Consider the following 26,245-nt stretch of genomic DNA (forward strand, 5'->3'; position numbering starts at 1 on the left):
ACATATTTTTCATTCTGCGATGACTCACCCGCGCTGTGGATTCTCCCCATCGACTATTGCCAGAACAGGGGAATCTCTCACACTCACGCAGATTTGTCTTTCTCTGTCTGTGAGCGTTTGTGCTTTTTCTTCCTTTCTCTGTTCGCGCCGATGGCCCTGTAGGAAGCTGAGCCGAGCGAGCGAGCGAGCGGTGCTCTGCCTTGTCTGCAGGCCAGGGCTTCCTGGCTTTGGCTTTGTTACCCATGCTGAACACGTCACCAGCCTCATAAAACCCCCACCCTCCCCTGACTTTTTCAAATGAACAAATCTGATTGAGCGAATGCCATTACCTGGGTAAATGAATGATTCCTAAAGGACTGGACAAGGCCTAACACCACCCTGGGGGTAAAGCTTATTATCGCTGCAAACTCCAAAGAAGAGAGAGGCAGCTGTGAAGCTTGTGTGCACTTTGTCAGAGGCCTGCATTTCCATATTAATCTCCCACATTTAGGCATCTGAGACAGAGGGCCTCCTGTCACGCTTCTTTGATAACAGAGCAGTTAGCTTTTTCCCCTCATGTATAAATATGTGTAATTCTGATAAGATTAATTGAAACGCCTAAGTATACAGTGGTGTGAGATGAGGGAGACAGCAGGAGGGAGAGTAGACACATTATGCTGCCAAAGCATGCGTTTCAGACTGGTCTGTGCCTCAGACCTCCACCAGACGGGGCGGCTGGGCTCTCTCCTCTCCGTCCAAAGTGCCTTGAATTGAAAGTAGCATCTACCTAACAGTCCCTCAAAAAAATAGCTGAGCGAATAAGTTTTTGCACCGGGGCCGATAAATACGGCGTGGAGCCTCTGACACCGAAGCCTCACCCCAATTTCCAGTGCTCTGGAGGAGATCAGATAGCCCCGTGTCATTTGATTTTCTGCCTTATCTCATCCGCGCCCATCTTTTTGTCTCACGCAGAGCTACATTTTAAGGAGCACACACTCCTTCTATCTTTTGAAGGACAAAACCCTGAATGATATTGAAACAAATAATAGCATCAAACTTTTAGAGAGGGCCATTCCCGGTGTTTGATTGATACCAAGTGCTGATGTAGGCATATCGGATGAGTGCCCTTCAAGTGACATTTGGGATGCTAATCTGCAGGAGGACATGTTGAGATTGCAACAATCTACAAAGTTCCTAGTTTGCAAGTGCGGTTTACGATCACGCCTCCGCGATGGGCGATATTACAGTTGCTGTAAACTAGAGCACAATTTATACTTTGTGTATATCCCGTGCAGCAGTTGAGGAGTTTTTACTTCTCGAGCTGACCAATAAAAATGTCTGTTTAATAGTTGTTTTCTGCAAAGTATGCTAAGCACCAAACAAGAGAGGGGAGAGAGTAAGGAGAAGACAGCAGGCGAGAGGGAGGTGTGGGAGAGTGGAGGTGGGGGATCCTGAGAAGGATGAAACAAGAGGGAGAGAGAAAGCGGAAAAGGAGTCGGAGCGAGGGAGGAGACAAAGACGTTCCCTGGTGCACAGCTTGAGTTGACTGACGGAAAGAAGAGAGGGCTGCGGAGAGAGGAAAGGGAGGAGGAAGAAGGATCAGCGAGGAGTGAGCACGTTGGTGTGTGAGTGGCGTCTCTCATTAGAAGGTGCTGTCAGGGGCCACAGAGGGGGGACTGCAGGGACCCCACCTCCCCTCTCTCCTCCCTCTACACTGGCCCCTGAGATCCAGCCAGGAAAATGATTGATGAGTGATACCAAGATAAACACACGCCCTGGCCCCCAAAGGCAGCACTGCAAAATGATGCATGCAGCGTTATAAATAAACCTTGTAGAAAAGAAAATGTAACAATAAACAGGAAAACACTGCAAAACAACCATTGGGTTTTCTTATTTTGGTTAATGTGACGACGCAAATCAACCCGCCTTTTTTTTTTTTTTATTTCCCTCTGCTTTGATGAGAGCTTTTCTCCCTTTTTGTGTTTCCAGTTTTACAGGTCTGTGCCCGAGTGTGTGTGTGTGTGTGTGTGTGTGTGTGTGTGTGTGTGTGTGTGTGTGTGTGTGTGTGTGTGTGTGTGTGTGTGTGTGTATGTGTGCGTGAGTTTTTCTTCTATGCATGGGAGCAATGAGCAGGAGGCTAACAAGGCTCACCAGCTGACTGGATGGTTAAGTCCCCCTCAGTTACACTGCCTCCTCAGCAGCTTGGGCAGGCGGCTTTCCCGCTCATTCACTGTGAGGCACCAAACACTGTGGCAAAACTACTCTCATTTGGGAGTGCTCCAAATCATAGCAGCTGTGTGTGTATGTCTGTGTCTGTGTCAGTGTGTGTATGTGTGTGTGTGCTTGTGTTTGTTATGTTGTGGGGACATAAATACATTTTACTCTGTCACATTGGGGAGAATTGACTTGCTTTTTGTTCCCGAAAGGAAGCCAAGTCCCCACTGTGTAAATCATAAATTTTGGGGGTAGACTTCAGAAAGTCTGTGGTTGGATAAGTGGAGGCTGTGGTTAGGGTTAGGGCAAGTCATCAGAACAGCAATTTAACCCTCTAACAGGCAGCACGGGAGGACAGAAATCATGTATTTTATTTAGAGCTCAATAAAATGACGTTTCTGTTACCATGATAAAGTATGAAAACAGCCATAATACCTCCCCTTTTAATATTCTCATCAATAAAAATAAGTGACATTAGTTTGTTCTATTTCCTGGCTATCACATCACACACACAACTTTTTTTTATTTTTCCATCAAAGTAAAGGCAGCTGAATCAAAAAAAAAAAAAAAAATCAAATGCAATCTTCTAATTTTTTAAGTGATTCATATTGGCAATGCACATAGAAATGAAGATTCACAGAACTGGATGATAGTCTCCCTGATCCATCAGCTTATTGTTCTTCACAGGGCCGTTTGCGTCTCTCCTTTGAATGTGTTCTTACCTATATGTGCTGATTTAGTTTTCTTTTTTGGCTCCTATAATTGTTTTTCTTGTTTGTTTTTTTTTCCTGTTTGAAGCTATATGAATCCTGTACAAATATCTACATCTAATGTAGCAGCATGTCTCAGGGGATGCATACATTTCAAAAGTTGCTGAATAACACTGCAACTACTTGTAGACATTAGGACAATATCCGTGATTAATTCTCTGCATTTGCATTGATATTTTATTGAAAATAAGGATGAATAATTTATATTAGCTTATTAAATGGTCAGCATGCCCTGCACCAGTGATTCTTATGAATAATTTTTATCAGACTGACAAAAAGGAAGACATCCTGAACCGCGTCATGCGACGTAGACAGATGCGATCATTGATATTTGACAACCTCACAGGCTAAAACATCTATCTCATTGTGCAAGTTGCCTTTGTTCAGTCTTAGTGATTATGTAAGTGTGTGAGCATGGAGCATTATGCAGAAACATGAACATATGTCCAGTGACGCATAGCCTCTACACGAGACACACAAATACAAATGCACGCTCCGAAAACAATGTCTGATTGCCCACTAATTGTTGAGAAAGTCATAAATGTTTCATGCTACACTTTCTCTTAATGTTTAACACAGAGCACCAAATGCCTGTGTTACAAATTGAAGTGGAAAGGCAGATTATCATCAAATAGTTACATTATATCATTATGAGCCTACAGGCTGTGGTCTGGTGGAGGGAGAATGAATTATGAATGGAGTGTGAGGGAGGATCTTCTCTTCCCCCAAGGGACTTCCAACACCACAACTCATTTAAGTTGGATGAATGAGAGATAAGGAAGGAAGCCCCCCACTCCACACATTCAACACCCCCCACCCCTCCTTTGCCTTCTGCTTGCCTTACATATTGGCCTTCATATAATTTGCTGTGAGAGAAGGAGTGTCACTTTAGCTCCTTATAACACACACACGCACACGCACACGCACACACACACACTTCTCATTGGGAGAAATGTATGCTGAAGGGTGCTTTGTTCATTGTCAAACTATGCATACCAATGCTGAAAAACACCATAAAGAAGTCTTGTCATCTAAGTCACTGGTGCATTTTCTGCCAGGCACAGACTCGTGTCAGACCTCTTTGTACATCTCTAAAATGAGTCCCCGAGCTGCGCCGTTGCTTTGCCTAAAAAATTCTTCTCATCTCGTCTCATCTTTCTCTCTTTTGCTCTCCCCTCTGTCTGTCCTGTCTCCTCGGATCCAGGCCGCAGAATGGGTCGATGATACTGTACAACAGGAAGAAGGTGAAGTACAGAAAGGATGGCTACTGCTGGAAGAAGAGGAAAGACGGGAAGACCACACGGGAGGATCACATGAAGTTGAAAGTGCAGGGAGTTGAGGTGAGTGGGCAGACAAGAGTTTGGATTCAGAGGGAGTAAACGGGGATCCGGGGCCAGGGTGGAGGCGGTGGGCACAGGGGGGTGGGTGAGAGCCAGCCTTCATCCTGACACAGACAAACAGAGGTCTACAGTGAGCTCTCCCCTGGCTGTAATGGAGACAGTCACATGCTGCAGTCTGCCCGTGTCTCCAAGGAACCTCACCAAGAAACAATGCAGCACAACAATAGTTTTCCCTGGGAAGCCAGTGGAGTGGAACCGATTGTTTGTACCTTATTAAAGCTCTGGATGTTGCCTTTGCTCCAGAGAGCCTACATTAATCTTGCTGGCTCAAAGCAGTACTGTGGAGCTAGTGTTCCCTCACCTCACTCCAAGTCACTCCCCATACCAGCTGCTGCCATAAAAAGCCCAGTTGTATCTGCCCTTGGCTCACCTAGGCTCTCGAAAGATCTGCAGAGGTGACAATTCAGTGTTGGCACCCAGGCTGATTTATCAGCACAGCCTCGTTAATGAGACAAAGCAAGACTCATCCTCAGACTCCTCTACTTTGTTAGCTTTCAGTAGTGCTAAAGTTTGGATTTCTTTCACTCATTTTGCCACAAGCACAGATGCCAGAAGCCCAGGAGCCGAGATAAAGTAGAGCCAGAGATGTGAGGGTGGGAGATTTTTTGACTCCTCTTTAAATGTGTGTGCGCGCACACGTGTGTGTGTGTGTGTGTGTGCGCGTGTGTGTATGTGTGTGTATGTGCACGGTATCACACACAACTGCACACCTCAGGGAGTGGTGCTGTGAGTGTGTGTCACACAGTGTGACAAAGACAAAGCTCAGGCATTCTCCCAACAGGGGCTCTGCTCTCTGTTTGTACTCCTCCAGATATTTGTCACTCCAAGAAAATGGCCTCCTCCGTCGCCAAGCCAGCTCAGTGTCATCTCTGGTCCTGCAGTGGTCTGATAACCTGTTGGGACTACACACATCCATCCTTCTGGACTGTTACATATATTTCCAGATTCTGACAGCATTGGCTTTAGAGACAGTTTCATCAGCCCGCTTCTATTATACTGTGGGTGAATTAATGTGTGAACATGCACAGTGTCCAGTGCGAACTCTTACTTTGTATATAATCACAGAGGCAGAGAACTGAGCGTTGCTCTATTTTTGACATAACGTCCTCAATTCATTTGTTATATACATTCTATTGACAGTGCAACTCTTGTCTGGAAAAGAAAAGACAATAGTGCATACCAACTCAGTTTTAATCAATATAAGATTTCATGAAGAACTTAAACTTTCCTGAACTTTTTGCATAGAGTTTGCGACTTTTCTTTCCCATGTCTTTTAGTGGTAAGTCTGAAGAACTGTTGTTACAGACAGGCATTTGAGGCGGTCACACACAACTATATGGTTGTCAGTAAGCTGAGCTCTATGTAAGTTCCACATTTGTGGATTTTTATGCTTCGAGTAAGTAAAGAAATGCAGCATCGTGAATGACCTTGTGTCCTCAAAGTGTCTCTCCAAGTAGAAGCTTGGGGCATATGAATATTATACGCTAGGAGTATTAGCTGGTTATTTTCCAGGAAACATGGCTTATGCAGTGATTATGAGTTCCCCCAAACCAACCCTAAAGCATGCATTAGTAAAAATAAACACAATGTAAATAAAAAAGAGTAACATTCACGACAACCCCAGACCCCCCAAAAGGTTGGGAGGATGTATGAATATGTCATAAAATGATGAAAGTTGGATGCAACACTTTACAATTCTCACAGACCCACATTAGAAGACAACACTTCAGATGCTGAAAGTTGGATGTTGTGATCTTTTATAAAAAAAAAGAAAATCACTTAATTTTTGAATTTGACTGCAGCTGCTTCTTTTAAAATATGAGGATAGTGGTATCTGAAGGCTGGGGAATAAAATGGTACCAAAGAATAATAAAAAAAAAAAGAAAAAAAAAAGAAAGTTTTCTAATCAAGTATCTTCTATGACAACATCCAAACAGTTTGATAAAGAAAAATGAAAAAATAAAAAACATGAATCTGGAGAAATCTTTGTGCATGAAGGACAAGGCCAAAGGTCAATATTTGATGCTTGTGATCTGGGGAGCCTCAGGCGGCACTGCATTAACAGCAGGCGTTATTCCCTTCTGGAAACCACCGGCTGGTCTTAAAGGCACTTCCAGAATTCATTGTGTGTGAACACAGTTCCCTGTGGAACCCACCAATGCAGAAGCATATTATGCAAAGAAGAAGTCATATGTGAACTCAGTCTAAAATACGCCACTTTCTCTCTGAAACAAAGTGTATTTAAAATTAACTGAGATAAAATGGTGGCGACTGGGTGATGGTGATCAAATATTCTCCTTGGAAACCACAGGGATCATGTCCTGAGGAATAATAAAGAGTGGGCCAAGCCGAGCCGTAGAATCAGAGCTGGGTTCAAAAGCCAGCTTCTCTGATGATACGGGCTCGGGTCGGCGCTGATGTGGGCTGTTGACACATCAGGAAATAGCACTATCAATTCTGAAAAGTATATAGAGTTCGTAGAAAAACATCTGCTCCCGTGCGGACAAAAGACGGGAAAGGTCTTTCAAATTTCATCGGCACAATGGTAACAGCACAACAGCTTTTCTCCGCAGTGCGAGAGTCCAGGCTGCTGAACTGGCCTGCCTGCTGTTCACACCTTTCATCGACAGAAAGCAGAACAAACTCCTGCAAAGACGACTCAGGATTGTTGAGCTGCTGCAATCTGGCGTCGGACAAGAATAGGGCGACATTCCTCTCCGTTAAATCCGAGCAATTGGTCTCTTCCACTTCCCAGATGTTTTAACTGTTTTGGAGGAGGGAAAAAAAAGACGGAGCACAATCGTAAACAACTGTGATGTGTGTCGTTGCCGTCACCTTCATAATTAACTAATACTTTTTTATGAAATGGTAAAAAGTCTTATTTTTAACAACTGATGCATTGTCGGTTCCATTGTGAGTAAAATTCACGAAGGCTGCTATTTTTATTCACATTTTATACATTTCCCCAACCTTTTTGGCAATAAAATTATAATAGGAGACAGTTCATAACAAATGAAAATAATTCCTCATCTGCCTTTTTTTTATTTTCTCTCGCTGGCTCAGAAATCTTATGCACACGTCTTCCAGCATACAAAAAAGACTGTAAGGCAAATAGAGGCATTCAGACTCTAGAAACAGGCCATTGTTCTTTCAGTACTGCTTTTAAATGTGGACGGCATGCTTTTTACTTCTATGCAGCGGCCCGATATAACAGGCAAGTGTACCAATAACATGAATTTAGGAGCAAAAATAGTGAACAGACATGAAGACGTGTGTGTTTCTGACACGCTGGATTCAGAGTGGATCTAAAAAACGACACGGGGATGGCAGAACGTCCACATGCCTGTTCTTCTCAAAGTGACTGGCGAGATTAATATTGCATATCAGACACTGTCTACATAAATATTAATATAACCTTTTATCAAAGACTTTTAGGAATACATTGTGTTCTCTGCTTTAATTTTTTATCAAACAGGGACCATCCAAAATTATATCATGCCACTCTCTGGTTCGTTCATAACTATCTTAACTTCGCTGGGTTTTGTAGACTCGAGTTGAGAGTAGGAGGGTTCACCACTGTGTTTCTAACCCCAAAAAAACTACATAGAGAACCAGAAATTATTCATAGAAATCCACACTAATGATTCTAGGTTCATTAAAGCAATGAAACAAATTACAAGTTAGACTTTCAAAACTGAATACACACTCCAGACATAGAATAATAGACCTCATACTGTTATGCATTATGGATCAGACTATTAATGTTGCATTTTTCTCTTGATAAGTATGTCACATATTTGAAAATTGCCAGGCTTAAGACTGCAAGATATACTTATAGAATGACAGATTTTACTTCTTCTTCTTCTTCTTCTTCTTCTTCTTCTTCTTCTTCTTCTTCTTCTTCTTCTTCTTCTTCTTATTATTATTATTATTATTATTATTATTATTATTATTATTATTATTATTGTTAATCCAAGACGGAACATTTTTAACATAGAATATCAAGTGTGAGAGGATATACAATAAATGTTAACAGTGACTAATATAAGCACAGAAAGGAAGAAATCAACAAAAGCACGGCAAACATTAACAGCAAGGAGTCACGGCGCCTTATGGCCTCAGCAACGAAGGATCTCCTGTGGCGCTGGAAATCTTCCTGCACTAGTGACTCCTTCTCAAAGATTATACGTTTCATTTTGTATTGATCTAAGTATGCATAAAAACATAGGTCAACTTGGTGGCACAATCCAACCAGTTTCACAAATAGCAAACCACCAGCAGCCTCCCCGATGGTGGTGCAGGCCTCTGGGTACAGGCCAAATTCCCATGGCTTCTATACAGTTTTTCGGGTACGTTCACACCTGCTGTTTTTGGGTCGACCCAGCTGAGTTTTGGGACGGAGTGATGCATCGGGGTAGGTGTGAACGAGCCACTCGCACTGTGAAGAACACCAAAACAGCCCGGCTCACTCTGGGGTGCTGCTAGTGTTGTGTGAAAGCTCCAGAGCGAGCGCAAACTGTAGCCCCTCCTCAGAAGAGTGTGTGCTCGCACAGTGTGTGTGTGTCCTTATGTGCTGTGCAAACTAATCCAATATATTCTATTGAAATGGTTATGTAATATATTAAAATAGAAATTCTAGTCATTATAACTTTAAAAAAATGTAATTGCTATAAGGTTACTGCCTTTTTTTTCGATAGCCAGTATCTAACCTTTTCACACAGTCAGTCACGTGACTATTTAATTCATAGGCCATATACTCTTAATAACCTGCAAATAATCCTGAGCTTGGCTGAGAGAGAGAGACCGTTTATGTGCATGTGATCCTAGTTGTGACCTGGCAAACTGTGGAAATTCACGTTACAAATCTTTACAAGACTGAAGACAAGTACTCCAACGATATTACACCAGTAGACTATTTGTAGGTGTTGAAAATGTGGATTCTCACACAATGTGATAAAGGCAGGCAGGAAAAAAAGATTACGCAATTAATTAATGAACTGTGACACATCGCAGTTATTGTATCTGTGGTTCTGCGCTTGTCAAGTGGTAGTGCCTGTTCTTCTGTGGCCTTGTATCTGTCACAATAGCGAAGGAGAAACATACCGTGAAGGTATAAAAATATCCAGACATCTGTGACCAACATTCCCAGCTGTAAAAGATTAGCTTTTCAAGTGAGGAATTACTCATGATAAAGGACAAAATGCTCTTAAATTCAGGACGGCACTCCAGATTCACTCCATAAGTTACATACCGCGCTCTATATTTATAAATAGTTGACTCGCCGCGGTGTGTCCGATGTGTGCGAGGGCGTCAAGTAGCATGCATCACGTACTACGCCGCTACACCGTGGTGCCACGCTGTCGTGCCTGAGCGTTAGCCAGACTGAAAGAGACACAATGCAAGCCGCAAACAGTGAAGATTATTCATTTACCAGATAACCCCTGAGTGGCTGAGAAACGAGCTTTTCTTTACATCCCAGTCAACGCATGACATGAACAATGAGTGTTGCGCTTGTAATGGTCTCAGTATTTTATGTCCATCAGTCCTAATAAGCAGTCGGAGTCCCAGATACAGTACAGCTGTCAAACCATTAAACCCCACAGTGTACACTCTGAGGCAACACGAGTTAAGGAGAGCAGTGAAGCAAGATCACCGTGAGTCACAGATGCACACATAAAAGGCTGATGGCTGCTCACTGAGCTGTTGGAAGTAACTTGGAAGAAAGTGTTACTCTGTATGTTGTGTAACAAGTCTAATTTACCAGAGCTAATTGCCGTGTGAGCCGCAGAGCCAGTGTGAGGCATGAAGGTGAGCTTGTTGGAGAGGGAACACGGCCAGAAACTAACTTAGGACTGCAAGGCCACATGGGAGCTTACAGAAATTGGACCGTAACTGGTTTTTCATATACTTTAAAAGAAAAAAAAAAAAAAAAGCTGTGCATATATCGACCGTACTGAATTATGTTACTTGGACTTTTATGGTGTGTTTTTGGTGGTTGCATGCTCATGGACATCTTACAGCCTGTACAGACCTGAGTCATGTCCTTTAAACCCATCAAGACTGACAGAGCAAGGTGATGAGAAGGGTGATCCATCACCGCAGTAACCAGCCTGGGAAAAAGTCTGCGACCCGTCATGCACAGTCATGTTTGCTGCAAGCGCATCCAAATGACTCGACCTTTGCCCTCCGTTCAAGGGAGGCAGGATAAAGAGCTATCCATTTCTGCTTACTACTTTATTTAGAAGGAGAAAAGAAAGATCTATTTCAATGCATAATTCATATCATACCTTCAAGAGACAGAACACAAAGCGTTGACATAACTTGAACATAGCCCCGCTTGTTTTACAGGAGATTCCTTTCATGCAGTGCTGTAGTGCGCCGATTCCCCAGCCGTGCCGTGCTTAATAGAGGTTTTCTGGTTATTACATGGGCCAGGTTTAGTGCACAGTGAGGACAAGTGTTGTGGGTGGGTCAGGCTACTGATGTTCAGTAGCTGTGGTGAGGGAGAGACTTTGAGTCCAGGAGCAAGGGGCCTTCTGGGGCCTGCGAGAGGCAGCCTAGCATGGCAGGAGTAGATGTCAGCGTGTGCTGCTGCTGTCCTGTCTGCTCTGCAATGCTGGCTCAGCAGCCCGTGTAAACGAAGACTCCACTCTCTTTCTCCTCCCCCCTCTCCTTGTCTCTACTTTTCACCGCTTTTCGAGAGTCTCTTTTCCTCCCTCTCCCTCTGTTTCTATCATTTCTCAATCTTTTAATTCATTCACTGTCCTCCTTGACTTCCACCTCTCAGTCTCCTTGCTGCCCCCCCACCCACCACCACCATCACTTCCTCCGCTACCGTCCAAGTCCACAGTCCAGACGGACAGAACCTTGAGTTGGGCGGTAATGCTCCCTGTTCCCTAAAATTGGAGCGCGGGGCATGTTGCGGCATTAGCGCTTAACAGGCCGTGAAATAGCAGCCTGCCTTCCTGACGTCTCCCCCATCACTCCAGGTGAGTTGGCCAGACGGCTGGATAAATGAGCAAGCAGCACCCACATCAACCAGCATGCATTTGGGGCACCTGAGGAGAAATGTCCATCAGTGATTATCTCACTGCTCTTACCAAGCTTGAGTTGTTCGCAAGCTCCCGGCCACGGCCAGGCTTCCATAGGGATCCCTGCAATCACTCTAATGAGGATGTCCAATGACTATCTATCAGCCAGAATCTTTGGTCACGCCAGGTTTTGATTGACTTTATTGTCCCTCTGAGTGATGTCATCTTTATTCAGGATGTATGTCCCAGAGTGTGCATAGCTCTAGCATCCCCTGGCTTCTCGCTGTGGAAATAGCAGAGACTTCAAAAGCGTCTGCCTTGACAGACTCCAACTGATCTCAGTCCTGCCTCTCGTCGAGCGTCTACCCCAGTGCTACCAGCTCTTCTTAGCTGATTAGCTGTTAATGTGCGCTCAACCTCCATCTCCTCCACCCCTCCACCCCTTCTATCCTATCTTCCCATTATTCCTAAGCTTTAATAAACTCCCTCAAACACAGATCGATTTTCTCTTAAGTGAAGGTGGCAGTGCCTCTGACTTATTTCATTACCACGGGCTAATTATACCGATTGAAATGAGCTTCTCTTCTTAAGGTGTGCTGTGCTGCTCTGTGCCCCTGTGCTCCCCAGACTTTAATGCCGGTACAGTTCTCCACCAATTCCCTAACTCCCATCCCTGCCTGTGTTGCACCCCTCCATCCCTTCACCCGGCCCCCTCACCCTCCACCACCTAAATAATCAGCTGGTGCGTCCTTAGCCCCTGTAACTTGTCATTTTATGTTGGATCCACCCTAATGTGTGATTTCAACTGTGCAACTGTGCAATGAAGGAAGGTAATGGAGCATGCTGGTGGCTCAATCGCCTCTGTTCATTGATAATAATGAAGACAAATGTCAAAACATTAGTTGCTAATGTTGTAATGGAGTGGATGCTACTGGATGCGCACTGGATGCTACACTGCATTGGCTTTCAATATCACATGACCTTCAACATTTAACTCCTTTTTGTACAAGTAGTCTAGCCTTTCGTTTTGTAGCAAGTCAAACATTTATGTTTTTTAGTCTATTTATGCAAATGTAAATCTCTCTCGGGGCAAGCTTTGTGCTCCTTTTTTTGCCTGCTGGTTTAAACCTGTTGGGGAGAAAACACCATTCCTCTGTTCCCCGACTTCCTGCGAGGGGAAGGATGGTAAGTTACAATCAAACTAGCTGCATATCTGTGAAATAGAGTTGCTTTGGGTGACTCTAGCAGTGGTATCAGTGATTTACAGATGCAGGGGCTGATATCGCCAGATTGTGCGGCCAGATGTGAGAGGGCACTAAACAAACCCCTGTTTCTGAGAGGAGGTGACACTTGCGCATTGCTTTCCCTCTTGCCCCTGCTCCAAGTCAACTGTGAAATTAAGATCATATTACTGATACAGGCGATGCCCAAAGCACCAAAAAGTTGTATTTTACATTTTTATTCAAACGTATAGTCTATCCGCTAAAAAACAATCGGCTTCCCCTTCTGTAAAGACGGTAAATTGATTATTTACTCTCTCTCTATCGTCTTTTCTCTTTTTCCTGGAGCCTAGTTATGCACTTTTTTTTTTTTATCTCCAACCAAGCACACAACTAATGCTCCCCTTTTGAATTACCTGACGGTGGAGGAGTTAAGGGCATTCAGTGAATGATGTTTAAAAGAACAGTTTCCATGGTTATAGCTTCTAACCTTCAAGTTTTCGCTTAGCGTCACGCTGAGTGGCTGCATAGGAACGGGAGAACTGTTAACTTACTGGATTCCCCATTAAAGGCTATTAGAGGGTAAACATAAACTTAGGAAAGAGAATAAAAACGATTCATGACACAATTATGTAATAAAAATCAAGCGATACAAATTAAATTATTACTGAAGCCTTTATTAGAAATTGCCACATGTAAATTTTAGCCATGCACCACAGGTAGGGCTCTGGAGTCAGGTATCTAAAATAGATACCCATTTTGGTTATTGTGCAATTTTTTTATCCAACACATTAGATCTAAAGCAGTGATCCTCTCCCCAGCCTGATGGCTTAATGGGGGTTGTTATGTTGTTATTAGCGACTAAACCAAAGCCTTCCCACAAGAACACCTTACCCTCAGCCTTGGGAACGTCCACTTTACTCATGGTTTTCCTTTAAGCCCACAGTAATTAGTTTTCGTCTCTTACATCTTACAATTGCCAAATCACTCAGCAGCAGTTAAGCCCCGGTCTGCCTTTTCATGCTGACCCGGCTATCACCGTTTCAATCCAGAAACCCGTTTTTTGAAGGGCTAATTTTGGAAATGTTGCTGTAGGGAGGGAACAAAATAGGGAGCCTGTCAGAAAAGCTGTGCATTATCGACGTCTTCTGTAATTTAATTTACCACTTGTTGCCTCACGTTGTAGTGTTGTCATGCTGAGGCATCTCCACAGGCGTCTTTTTCTTTATTGTACAGGGAAAGGAGGAATTGTCCTCAAGAAAACGGACAGAGAAATGTTTTAATTTGTTGTAGAACTGGAGGGTTTTGCCTTTCATTTAGAATCCAGGCTTTATTGCGGCTTCCCGCTGCAGCTTCTCACATCAGTCCTGGGTGTAGCAAAGCAGGGAGGACTGTCCAGAAGCTCAAGTGCTTCATTGCTCCCGTGGCTAAAAAAAGAAAAAGAAAAAAACCGAAAGAATAATGAATCACAGTGTGAATTAAGTTAACTTAAAGCCATTTGACCTTCGGCTAAAAAAAATCTTCACATGTTGCTCATTATCATTATTAATACTAGCGGTGAGCCAAATCAACTGAGTTTGATATATGTAACCCCTGTAGGAGCAGCCGAACACCACCAGCACCCAGCATGCAAAGTGGGGGTGAAAAGGCTTTTTTGGAAGGGTGAAGAAGAAAAAAAGAAAAGAAAAAAAAAACCCGGAGCACTGCAGGCTGCGAGGAGGCTTCACATGACTCTGTGGTCTGCTCGGCTCTCTGAATTCTTGCTTTTTGTTTGGTCTCGTGAGCGAAGCGCAGATCCCAGGGCAACACAGGGGCCTGAGTTTTATGTTAATAACCAACTTTTGCAGAGGCTTCTATCTTCCACTATTTCACAGATTTGAGCCAGACTGCTCTTCTGAGATTCAAACTCCACTTGCAAATGATATAATGTGCAGAGTTATGTACTCGGGCCCTACTACTACTGGTCTAGACCTCATATTGTTGCTGGATTCCGTTGATTCACTTGAATCCAAAGGTAGGAGTTCAAAGAAAAACAAGTTGTTTCACTCTGGCTCTCGCCTCCCTGATGTCAGTCCTTTGCAAATCTGTGTTTAATGATCTGCAACCGACTTTTGGCTGGTTCACACATTTCTGGGGCATGTTTTGGCCACGGGCCAGGACCGAGGGGTCAGCTGATTTTAGAGTGTTAAGTAAAATTGGAGTGTTTTCCCCTTTGCTATAACCTAAAACAATGCATATTTACTGCTGATTGCTTCAAATGCACCACATGTTTTCCAGACTATGCATTCTACAGCCGCTTTTCTCTGCTCCGTTTGTGTCTTTGTTTTGTTCCTTTTCAAACCGTTTCTGTCTTTTTCCCCTGACCTGCTTCTTTCTTTTTTTGGGGGGAAAAAAATCACTTAGATCTCTATTGGTGTGAAAACCGGTCCCATAGTGAAGGCCAGCCCTCATGTCAAGAACAGCAGTTTCCTTCGAATCCTTTACAACCCTGGTGGAATCATCGCTTCTTTCCCCGGCTGGGTTCTTTTAATATCTGTTAGAGCGGGAGTACCACAGTGGTGTTGGGGTTTAGGATGTGACTTGGGGGGCAGAGAAGGGCTTTAAGGGGAAGTCATCACTGACATTATTTTGTCTTTACTCAGAAAGCAAGAAGAGACTCACACTTCCATGAGAGCTTTTTCTGCCTCATCTGCAAAAATACTTGTCTTTTGACGTTTGCAGTGAGATGAATTCGTTACACTCCAGCATCTCGCTCATTGGCCACCTTTAGCTTTCCTTTTTTGCTCCGCTACTTATTTTTGCTGGCTAATGCACACAGGCCCATGTATTATTAACCAGCAAAACAGAGGTTTAGATGTAATTTACTGCTGTGTTGCATTTAATAACTACAAAATCAAAACGTACCAATGCTCCAGCATTCACTCTTCAAAGGAGGTATAATGAGTGGAACTGCAAAGTTCAAAGAGAATGGTTAAGTGTTTGTATAGAATTATACTGGGTGAGCAACTGTGCTTTCCTCAGAGTGATATTGAAAGGTTTGATATTTCACATGAAAGGGTGCTAAAGAGGAGTTTAACTCGGGAAACAGGTTTAACCCTTGTGCTTTGGGCAACAGAGGAAATGCTTCTCCGTATAAAAGTCTCTTCATTAGTGCTCTGTTGGTTTTATTAGTCATGTGTTTTTCAGCAGCCCTCTGTTTCTTCTCCTCCTATCATCTTGTCTCCTGCTCATATTGCACAACTCTGTCTTTTTCCACTCGCTGCTGATACATCAGCGTTAACCTTGTCCTTTTCACAGTAATCTGAATAGATGCTCGCGTCTCCGTCCCGTGCAGTGACTGCATTCCCTCAGTTTGTGATGCCGATCTTTTGTTTTTTTGTTTTTGTGTGTGTCTGTTTTTTTTTTTTTCTTTTTTTAATATCCTTCCTTTTTTAATGGTGCGGAAATGAAAGCCAGTAGCAAACTTCTGTTAGATTCTGTTTAAATGTGTAGAAAGAGTGAGTCATTTGTTTAAGCCTTGGGCTGTGCTAAGCTTGCTCTACATTATGTGTTGACACTAGTCCCCTGTTACTGTCACTGTCACCAAATAATGATGCATGCATGTAGACAGCTGCACTCGCACTCATACACACACACACACACACACACACACACACACACACTGCACACCGCACACACACACCAGACGACTGGAACTACATACATGATTAGTTTTCCGAAAAGACTGTCAAAGGGGAACAGTTAAGCAAATTTCCGCACTGAACGTATACATGAGCGGATTTAGTAAAAGCTCGTTTCATAAATGGAGCCTTGGTATTGCCGGAAAATTATGTCTAAAGACACCCCCCCCCCTCCCAAAAAAAAAAAAAAGAAATTCCGTGTGATGGATGAAAATGGGAGAGATAAAAATGAATCAAAAAGACTGTGGACTGTGGAAAATAAAAGACTGATGAAAAGGAGAGGAGGGAGCAGGAGAGGCTTAGAAGGTGGATGGATGGTAAGGGAGGAGGGAGGGAGGGTGGGGAGGCAGGGAGGGAGAGGCGAGTGTTGAGTGGAGGGAAGAGCGAAAGCCGGAATGAACGATATATAGCCCCTGGCAAACAGAAAACAATTGTTACACTGCCTCCCATAACCCACTTCAACCTTAAACAGCAGATTTTTTTCACTCAATTAATTTCTACACATTGGAGCAGGGGCCTTGGCTGAAGCTGGGCTTTTATGTGCTTCTGCTGCTGAAAGGCCTGTACACATCTCTCTCTCTCTCTCTCTCTCTCTCTTGCTCTTTCTCTCTCTCTCTCTCTCTCTCTCTCTCTCTCTCTCTCTTGCTCTCTCTTTTTCACTCTCTCTCTCTCTCTCTCTCTGTCTCGCTCTTGCTCTCTCTCTCCCTCTCTCTCGCTTCCTTCTGAAATCAACATTTTGCATTGGAAATGACAGAAACATGTAAATAAACAGGTACTCTGATGAACACCATCAAACAGCACAAATAAAACAAGATGAAAACTTTTCCTTAGATATCTGGTTGTATCAGAAATACACATATAATAATAATAATAAAAAAAACTGCCAGAAAAACTTGACGCTATAAAATTCGTCTCTGAAATGAATGAGATTTGGTTCTATTTACACACCCTGAGTAATTTTTCTATCAGGCACCACCTGTTAAGCTGAGTGAGTCAGCTTTAATTCAAATTATAAAAGCCCCCAAGAAAGATCATAAAAAAATGTTCCCCATAGAGAAAGGATCTTTGGTGGAAATGACTAATACATCAATAATAATGGAGGTAATGATTGGTAAAAATAGTCACACATGGGAGCATTCCGGGCCATGGTGGTCCCGCGTGGACAGCAGGTTGACTCGCCTGAGGGCAGAGGGAGAGCCGGCAGAGACAGATGGACAGATAGATAGGGGAGGGCATGACTGAGCTGTGTCTGTGTGTGGTGAGTGAGGGCCAGTCGGAACAACATGAATCATGGCTCCAGTTGAGAGAGGAGGCGATCAGATCAATAACAGCCCAGAGGAGGGAGAAGACTGAGCGAGGGAGTGAGAGGATGAAGGGAGGACACAGGAGGCGTTCATCACTGGACCACCCGGACTCCCAGCATGCTCACCTTTCGTGTTTTTTATCTCTAGCTTATCCAGTTACTGGTAATTTTCTGCGTGGAAACGTGTGAATGTCCAAGTGTAGCTTATTGATTATTCAGATTTTTGCCATGTACACACTGTTCATTAACAGCTATTTTAAAAAAAAGAAAAAGAAATAGCTACAAGGAGGCTGGTGCTGGGTGTTAAGTTAATGAGACACTTTTAACCGATCAAAATTTTATAAGCACATTTTTAATGGTTCAGTTTTTAGAGGCGGAAGGAAAAGTAAGTGTGTGTTTTCCTCTCAGTGCAGTGAGACCCGGGCACAGCAGTGGTCATTTCTCATTAAGTGACCAGTGAGCCTGGGGGAAAGGCCTTTTTCACCACTTGCGTGTGTGCGTGTGTGCGTGCGTGCGTGCGTGCGTGCGTGTGTGGATGTGTGTGACTGCAGAAGCAGTGGTCAGTGTTGGATACGTAAGCGTGCCAGGCACATGAGTTTTTGATGGCCCACCCCTTTTCTCCGCCATTGTACTGGCAAGCAATTTTCCTCATCCTTCCTTTCTCTCTTTTTTTTTTTCAATATATAATTTGGTCGATAAAGGTGAAGGACGTTTCATTGCGATTTCTCCCTCCTGACTCCCTCCTCTTCGTACTCTCTGCTCTGTCTCAGAGTGAAATCCAGAGATAAAGCTTTGGCGGCGCTCCATGTTTAATGGAGCTTAATCCCACAGATTTAAGATACGGAGCTGTGAGGTAATTCCCTCGTGCCCATCTTCACTAACACAAAATGGTCATGTGACCACCTAATTCTGCCCTTTTACACACAGACAGACAGGTGAACTGAAGGAAGAAAAAAAAAAAAGAACACAACTCACCCAAGGACAAAAGTGTTTGCTTTTTAAAAACAATTTATCAGAAAGTGAAATTGTGCTTTTTCTCAGGATCACAGCATGCTCACCATCATCTCCTGTAAGACTGGTCATTTTCCGCCACTTTCCCTTCAACTGTGTCTCAGTGAAATGTGGTCATGTTTATTTTGGCTGGTCAGTCAACCTCCCCCTTGAAGGCGGATTTATAAATTAATCTGCAACGTAGAGACCAATCTGAGCCAAAGTGATGAGTTTGGGGAGTCATAACTGAAAGCTTAGTGTCCACAGACAAGACTCCAGCCACAGCGCCACGTCAGGATGCTTGGAGAGAGTTAAGAGGGGTTGGCTGGCTTGAGACTATTTGGAGAGCCATGTGCGAGGAAGTATTATACCCACCAACAATCCTCCTTAAGTGATGAGCTGACACTAAGCAATTTAGCATTCACCCTGCCAGAGAAAATATCTTCAATCCGACTGCATAAAGCTCCCATGGCAGGGAATATGCCAAGCCCTCTTCTTCCATCTGACTCTTTTTTTGTTTCAGAATCGCCACTGTATGGTTCAATTTACCCGAAGACATGCTTGTCAGACCCGCTTGACACGAGCGTCGGTGCCTGTGTGTAAAATAGTCCACATGGGTGATTGCAGAGCAGCACTGGTTGTTAGTGGTAGTGAGTGGGGTTTGAGGGGGGGAAAAAAGTCGAGGAAATGTTTCGATTTTTTTTTTTTCTATTCCACAAATGATGTTGAAATCAAAAACACTGAAGTAAGTACCCCCACTTATTTAATCAGCATTAGCATAAAGACTTCGTGGACTACATACAACTCCCTATCGACCGTCTTGTCTGCTTTCATTCCGCCTGTGCTTCCCTCTCCCGGTCATTCTTTTTCACCTCCAGCTTACACTCCGTGATGCCTTCTTCCTGTTTCCTGCCCTCCCTTCTCTGTTGCCACTTAGGTATAAGACACCTAATTGTCACAGGAGTGGAGACAAACAGTGGAGTGAAAAACACAGGAGCGCTGTGTAGTTATTGTCCAAAACAAAAACAGCAGGCTGGAGCTCTCAGAAAAGTCACGCGCAGGCAAGGCATCAGGGTGTCAGTGTACTGGGGCAGAAGTTGAGTGTTAGGAACTCGGTTTGTGGTTGTTTTCGCGTGTGTGAGTGTATGTTTCTGGCAGGTGAGGGGGCACATCGTCCTTTAGAAATGCGCTCTCCCTGGCACTGTCACTTCAAGGTCTCAATCGCTTGCCATCCTGGGCCCCAACCACTGCCAACGCCGCCAATCCACCTCTGCCAAGGTCCTCTTCATTCCTCAGCTCCTGCACTTCTCTCGCCTCCTTTGCATAATTACCCAGGTAATTGTGGAGTAATTGACTGCATCACCTGCTCCTAGGAAGCTCTGGCATTGTTTAATAAACAGCTGGAATATACACCACATGTTGTTGGAGAGCAAGAAGAGGAACATATTGGGGCAGAAGGGGAGGGGAGATTAAAAACAAAAAGGTAGGAGGAGGGGGAGGAATAAGAAAAGTTTGGGAGTTCAGTGTAAAAAGTGGCAACGAGAGAGCAAACATGCTAATTTCCTCGAAACAGAAACAGAGAATCAACATTTTAATTTGTCGTGAACTCGTTATGCAAGATGAAAACAACATTACCTTGACAAAAAAAAAAAAAAAAAAAAGGTGAGCAAGAAAGTAATCTGAGTGGGAGACGGACAGACTTGTAGATGGAAAGAGGAGGAGCGGCAACAAAAAGTGAGCGAGGGAAAGTTTTGGCCATGAGAGAATGAGAACGAGGGGCGGGAGGGCGGAGGGGTTAAGCGAGCCTCTCTGAGCTAATGACATTAAGGAGGTTTGATGAATCGACACCCGCTGAGTGTTATTGACGTCCCCTGAGCTTGCCCAGGCAGAGCCAGCCTCCCGGGCTGGGTATTGGCGAGCCCTGCTCCTCAATTAGACTGCCTGATTAGATTCCCTCGGTTGTGCCCTCTCATGGGGCGAGCAGGGTGGCATGATGGATGTGATGGGCAGGATTATCAGAGGGGGGTGTCACCCGTGCCCCGCCTGGGGGGCACCAGACGATGGGTTTGACCAGTCGTGGCGGGGGCATGTAGGCGGAGGGCAGGGGGCGCGGCGCGAGTCTCTTATTGATGCTGTCAATCATCGCTGCTTACAAGATAGAGGCTGTGTCTCCGCACGGAGATGCACAGGAGTAATTACTATTCCATCTCGCTTGGCATCTAGATATATGAGGCTGTTCACAACCACTGACCTCATGTGGCAACCCCTCGCCATCTTTGAAATGGTTAGAAAATGCTCGATTTACATACCCTGTCCTTCATTCACTAATCCATTGAACTGGGACGTAAAATGTAACAGCGCACAGACACTGCGGATCAGTAGTTTTAAATCGGTGTGCCGTGCAAAGGTAAATGTAGAAAATTCTAAATACCTCATTTGGTTTTGTGATCATCAGTGTTCCTGCAGTATTCCTGAACACTAAAGACTTTACTGAGGATATGTCCTTAACCCTATTTTCCCCATTTCCTGGTGGTGACAGTTTCATACATCCATTCATCAACATCTTGGCTCTTGTGGTGCAAAAAATGGGGCAAGTCAGGTAAGTGTCCCAATTCAGCAGTTTTGAAAGGCAGTAACTAATGATATCTCAGGAACGGGGGCTGCTGCTGTTTCCCTGCAAACTTTCCTTCCTGTTCCATTGTGTGTTTGTGTGGCTGGATAGCTAGCTAATGGCCTGTCTCTGATGAATTAGGGGGTCTGACACCCTGCAAACACGCTCTCTCAAGGTCAGAGCAGCCCACAGATTACCATATCCGGGGGCTTTAACAATCTAACACAGCCTCAAGTCAGACGGATGACAATTGAGTCACGCACACAAGAAGATAAGGGAGTTGTAAGTTGGGAGGGGTGGGCTCCAAAACGGAAGAAAATGGCTTTTAAAACGGAGAAAACATGCAGCTCAGACGTCCCTAACAGTTACGGTGAGGCTGAGTGTCCATCTGCGCATCCCTCTCAGTTAAGGCGTGCTCGCCGTTGTTCCCAGGACAATGTTATCCCTTTTCTTTATTGAAAGCTGCTATTCAACCCTCCAGTTTGTGTCAGAGTCCTCGAGCAGCCAGCAAAGTGCTCAGTGAATGTGCACTGCTGAAGTACTTCCATATTTCTTCACAATTGCACCAAGTTGTTTTCAGATGCAGGACGGGGGCTTAACGTTCCATTATGCAGCATAACACGTCGTATAATGCATCACATTGATTTATAACAGATATGGATCAATGTGTCTTACTTGTTGTCAGGTTCACATCTTAACTATGTGGACAAGTACATTTTTTTTTATGCCTTGGCAAATTCGATTTGAATGTAAATAATGAACATTACATTTAAGTTGCCAAGCCTCAGTCTCAATTTCAAAAGGTTTACATCAATACAACAACAAAAAAGCAAAAAATACATGGGAGATGGAGCCTTCTTACCAAATGGTGCCCTAAATGAGATGAAAAGCAAGCGGACATATGGCTACTGAATGTTTTTGGACCACTGCGTGTTGTTTGTTCAAGCACAAAAGAGCCCAGACTTGATTAAATTTTAAATAGTTGAGAGCTGCCATTAACATCTGAGGTGGAGGTCTGCAAATGTCTGTAAAAATGACACTTCAAATAAAGATTAAAAGGACAATTCAAGTGAACAGAACCGTATTAACCCACAAAGATATCAAATATGGCCTTTGAAATGTTCACATCCTCGTTGTCTTCACAATAACCGTCGTTTTAACGTCAGAGGGATACGTCACAAATGAGAAAAGTTAGACCAGGTTGGACTTCAGTGGAGTTGTGGGACAGATTGTTATTGACTGATGAAAGAAAAATCAGCCTCTATCAAAGTGATGACAACAGTGCGGAGAAGAAATGGAAGAGCACTTGACCCAAAGCATACCAGCTCATCTATCAAACATGTTATGGTTTTAGTATGCATGACTGCCAATGAAACTGGCACATATGCGGTGAATGATGAATTCACTGCTGACAGAAGAGTCATATTGTATTATCAGTCTGTTCAGACATAGCCAAATGCATCATTTATCACTGAATATATTGTCTCCATTTAACAAGACAATGAAATGAAACAGATGGACAAACCCAAAGAAATGAAGTCACCGGTTTTCACATGTATTTGCACTAAAGCGAGCGCACGCTGCACTGAAAACCTGCGAAAGGCAAAGATCTTGCTCGAAATATTTCTCTGCAAAATTGCAGAAATTTGAACTTTATATGTTCTCATTTAGTTGTGACCCTTAAATACGACAACTACATGTTGAACGTGACATATTGCTTGCACATTTACTTCTGTGTTGCCCCAAGCAACTCAAATTACAGCTAAGATGTGGTACTTTGAGCATAAATGGCTTCCTTTAAAAAGGTATCTGCAGAAGCTCATTGCCTCGAGAAAAAATGTTTAAAAAAGCAGTCTATTTATTATAAATATTACAGACTGTAGGAAACATAATCATACATGCAGAAGGCAAATTGTGCAGACGGTAATTATGGCAAATATATATGTGTACATGTACATGGATATCTCAACTAAAAATAAAGGCGTATATATGCACGCTTGTTTGTTCAAGGAAGCAAATTGTTTCACGTGCACACATCCACCCACACAGTTGCCATATGTGTCTGCAGGGAGCTGGCTAAAATGTCAAGCTATGTGCATGGCTGCCTCCTGTCGATGCCTCTCTCCTTATTTCACAGCAGCACCTGGTGGTGACAAAGAGCAGAGGAGAGCGACTCCCCAGGAGGGGAGAGGGGAAAGGAGAAGGAGAGGAGACTCCACCCATTCCCTAGACAACACGCCCTCCGTCGCCTATCATGTTCTGGTTGCCTGTCAGTCCAACTCAGGGCTGCTTAATTTCACTTTGAATTGACGATGTTCGAGCCCATGCCAAAGTTTGAGGGATTTTAGACGTAGCACCAAAGCCAAGGAGCATAATGAATGAAAAGCCCCTTCCCAAATTGATTTCAAACTAAATCAAACCCTGGTATTCAATTATCTGCCAGAGCTGCCACTGAGGAACTTTAAAAGTTGTATAGGCAGAGAAAGCGAGAAAGAGAAAGAAGGGGAGAAAGTGGGGAGAGGGAAAGAGGACGGTCGGAGCAGAATGCAAATGACTCTATCCCTGCATGGTGTCAGAACAGGTGGCCCAGTGGTAGTGCTGGGGCTGATGAATGAGCTGTTGAAGTGGAGCCCATTGCTACCTCTAGCTAGTGGCAGCTCCAATTCTGCCTAGTTAAGCATTTGGCCTCCTCTGCCAGGAAGGCTTAATTGAAGAAATCATCACAGGGACAGGGACAGATCTGGTGTTACTGGGACCAAATTGTCTGTCTGCCTAACCAGACTGTAACACCATAATGCTGTGATCCCATCTATCCACTAATCACAAGAAAAGTATTTCATTCCAGGACACCAGCCCGGGACAGAATTCCTTTTAATTATGTTGCAACCCAGTGTGGATCGCTTCAGTTGAGTCACAAGTTAAAGGTTGCAGCTTGCTGCAATTTTTCTCTCTTTTGCCGTCTGTCTGAAGCCACCACCTTATGATATGTTCGTTTAGATTACATGCCCCCACTGCTGTTTGAAAAAACCCATTAAAAACAGCTCACAGAGACATACCGCTGCTTTGACTAATGTAATACATCATGTCGAACTCTGCGTGTTTGCTGGTTTTCCTAACATGCTTTTACCGTTCAGGTAATTACTGCTTATCTGTTGCTTCGTACAGTGTTACACGTGCACCGGGAAGACAAAACTGCTCTTTTGTGACATTTGTTTTTCTTCTTCTTCTTTTGTAATATTAATTTTCATCTTACACAGCCTGTTGGGCATTATTCACAGCAGACAAGCCGACTGTGAAGCAGGGAGCAGAGGGAACACACCCGATTGGTTTATCTTAGCGGAGACCAGTGACTTTTTTATTGTATCAGGGAAAGAGGGTAATTATTGGTAAATTACAAAAACCTGTCCTGTCAGCGATATCAAGCGGAAACCAATCAAGTCATTGACACCGCAATTGCGTTCCAAAAAAACAAGTAGCCTTTGGCCCCCTGCCGCACCTGCGCACAGCGTATCCAATGTTTGGCCTAACTAATGAATGACTGAATGCAATTATAATGTACTTTCTCTGAAATCAGGCCTGCCATGGTGTTAATTACATAATTACTGAAGATGTCAGCTCTATGCGGGAGGGTGGAGTGTCAGTACAGAGGGAGTGTAGCACACAGGGAGGCAAGTTATTTTGCTTTCAGGGATGAACTATAGACGCTTCTTTGATTCATGATGCCGGGCTTTGTGGAAAATATCGCCTTTGCCAAGTTAATTTTGAAAAGGCCAGCATATTTGGGCAGAGACAATCAGGCTGACCTTTCTGAGAACAACCCCAGTTTTCACTCTTTCACCTCTTTTTTGTTCTGTCTCTTTTCTTTTTCTTAATTTCATTTCCATTTTCTTTCTTTCGTTCGTTCTTTCTTTCTCTCTTCCTTTCTTTTTCTTCCCGCCTCCCCCACACTCCGTTTCTTCGTGGCTGACGTGCACGTCCTTGACGGGAGCATCTGCTAATAGACACCGCCACATTGTTTATCAACACAACCCGCTGATGAAGCGGCCTTCCTGCTTCTGTTGGAATATTTGTACAAATTTATTGGAGCCTGCCTCTATTAGATGCAGGCCTTTGCAGGGGGAAACAAGTATGCTTCTAGTTTAGACAGACAATTGTATTCTCCTGCTTGTGTACTTCACTAATCAAGCCAACGCAGATGACTTTGCCGTTGTTCCGTGTGCGGTTATATCATGCAGATGATTGGAATATCAATTCATTCCACACTTGCAGCCTTGTGGCTAATTTGCAATGGCTGTATATCAAATGTGTCATGAGAATGGGGAGCCATATTTCCCATACAGAGAGTATAGAGGAGAATTTGTCATTTGCCATTCAGTGCGTTGCTCTCCCTGGTGCCATTTGCAGTAAAAACTGAGACTGTGTGTTTGTGTGCGGGAGAGGTGAGTGAGAAGAGAAGAGGTGGAACTAAGTGTTAATGTATTTATGATGAGTGTGTTTGCAAGTATTTGTTTCTGGGATCCGGGTCTGCAGACAGTTCAGGTATAATAGGGGCCGGGGCACCCCAAACGAGATGCAGATGAGGAGCCTTGCTGAATAATCGCTCCACAGACAGGGAGGGGTGTCTGTCACAGCTGTTTCCTCCCAGACGCAGCCCCATCCCCATCCCCATCCTCGTCCCCCCGCAACCTCTCTCCCCGGCTTCACCTGTCCCACGTCAGTCCTGCCGGCAGAGCAAACTCTGACGAGACTTTTCTCGGAAGTGAAAATAGTTTACCTCCTCGCCGTTCTCTGTTGTACCTCCACCCGCTGCCTCCTGCCTCGGTTGTCTGCTGTTTTCACAGGAAATTAGCCAGACGTCCCCTGAGGTGGATCTCGTGCATAGCAAGATATCTGCCTGTCAAGGTGTTCTACGGCTTCTGCATTCATTTGCTGCTCCGCGTCTCCTCTCGCCGGCTCTCTCTCTCTCTCTCTCTCTCTCCCCTTCTCCTGCCTCTCCATCTGACCCCCTGCAACTAAACCATCATATAAGCTTTACTCTGTCTGGCTC

At 44.0% G+C, this 26,245-nt stretch overlaps 1 protein-coding gene across 7 annotated transcripts in view; it reads left to right on the forward strand.

Moving 5' to 3' along the window:
- Nucleotides 1–26,245, forward strand: part of camta1a (calmodulin binding transcription activator 1a) — a 307,545-nt gene that overhangs the window by 170,657 nt on the left and 110,643 nt on the right. For all 7 annotated transcript variants that reach the window (XM_030119532.1, XM_030119523.1, XM_030119524.1 and 4 more), the window contains one exon: nt 4,168–4,303. In XM_030119532.1, coding sequence (XP_029975392.1) covers nt 4,168–4,303 — 136 coding nt within the window. The remainder of the gene's footprint in view (nt 1–4,167; nt 4,304–26,245) is intronic.

This window comes from Salarias fasciatus, chromosome 20, assembly GCF_902148845.1.
Source record: "Salarias fasciatus chromosome 20, fSalaFa1.1, whole genome shotgun sequence".
In the NCBI taxonomy this organism is placed as follows: domain Eukaryota; kingdom Metazoa; phylum Chordata; class Actinopteri; order Blenniiformes; family Blenniidae; genus Salarias; species Salarias fasciatus.